This window comes from Eimeria mitis, genomic scaffold, assembly GCF_000499745.2.
Source record: "Eimeria mitis Houghton genomic scaffold, Emh_scaff2939, whole genome shotgun sequence".
Classification (NCBI taxonomy): domain Eukaryota; phylum Apicomplexa; class Conoidasida; order Eucoccidiorida; family Eimeriidae; genus Eimeria; species Eimeria mitis.
In genome coordinates, this window is record NW_013571281.1 from 2107 (window position 1) to 3452 (window position 1346).

The 1346-nt window shown below is 50.6% G+C and overlaps 1 protein-coding gene across 1 annotated transcript in view; it reads left to right on the top strand.

Moving 5' to 3' along the window:
• Window positions 1–752: 752 nt before the first annotated feature.
• EMH_0060480 (uncharacterized protein) overlaps window positions 753–1346 on the top strand; it is a gene marked incomplete at both ends in the record, with an annotated part of 3971 nt that continues 3377 nt past the window's right edge. Inside the window, one exon of the mRNA XM_013497799.1 lies at window positions 753–888. Within this exon, the coding sequence (XP_013353253.1) occupies window positions 753–888 (136 nt within the window). The remainder of the gene's footprint in view (window positions 889–1346) is intronic.

Sequence of the window (1346 nt, forward strand, 5' to 3'; positions counted from 1 at the left end):
ATGGAGCTCAGCAAGGGATGAAACACACCACCATCTCACCTAGTGAGCGTGTATAGACTCACCCCGCTTCAGCTATCATCCCCTGAGGCTTAAGAGGTTTTCTGCTTCCTGAAGCAGCATCTGCGTACTGCATGCAAGACGGCCTTTAGTGCCATCCTCCTCCAGGGTATAAGCGAGGCCAAACAAAATATAAGGAATCCAAGTCTCCCCAAAGGGGAGAGAACAGGCCTAAGTCTTTTCTAGTTTGTGTGTCTATGCGCGAAGTGAGAAAGGGGTAGACCTATGCATGTTGAAGCCACAACCGTGGGCATCATACCGCGTATACATACTACCGTTGCCTGCAGCAAAATGCTGAACGCCTAGTGCGTTTCCCTCTCCCTTTTGTTGGTTCATCTGGTGATTCTGCTCAAAGCATGCTTTAAAAATTTCTTTATAAACGGGAATGCGCCTCTTTTCTCTCTTCGGCGAGGTCAGCACTCCATCCTCTGCGCCAGTTTCACACTTTTATTCTTCGGTTGTTACTTCTCCGCTCAGCTCTCCAGTTTAAGATAGTCTACAGGGCTGTCCGAGGGAGGTAACGCATGGTGACTTACTAGGGGAACTGAGAACTCCTCAGTCAGACTCAAGGAATTAGTTTCTTCTTAGCGGGAGAGTTTGTAATTTATTTTACTCTTAAGGAAGGAAAATACAGAAGAAATGATGAGTAGCTCACCAGAAGCAATCCTTCGCACCAACAGTTCTTTCATGTTTCCATGTTCTTGCCGCCCCATCATGTGGACCCCTGCCTGAACCCACCAGTGGATGCTGACGTTGACTTGCATCTGGGGGCAAGAGTTGCGGAGGGGAACGCGTTCGTGTTTGGCTGGTTACAGTTCGATGCCGCCGCCTGTGAGGGTGACGTACACCCGGAGAGGTCCAAGGCATCTCCAGGGCTGCAAGCCCATCTTGGTTGTCTGTCATACTGAGGGAGCTTCACACAGTGCAGAATGAATGCGGCGTTCTTTGTATACTATTTTCTTTGTATGAACATGCTCAGCTGGGTAAGCTTTGTACACAGTGTATGCTCGAAAGGCGTGCAGCCCTGTGTCGCCTCCACTCTGTGAGGGTGACCTTGATCGGTTTCCCCCATTCGGGAGGAAAGAAGGCTGAGCACTTGGGATAAATATCCTTCATTTTGGTTCTTTTTGCTGCACCAGTTCCTTAACGTCGCTATCCACCAGGCCTCCCAGCGGCGGGAGTGGGTCCCGCAGCTGGCGCCAGCTGGCGCCAGCAAGTGTGAACAGAGCAATCGGTGTTGGCGAGGACCATAGTGAGTTGCGATCCAGTCGAAGTGCGCTTGATAAGAG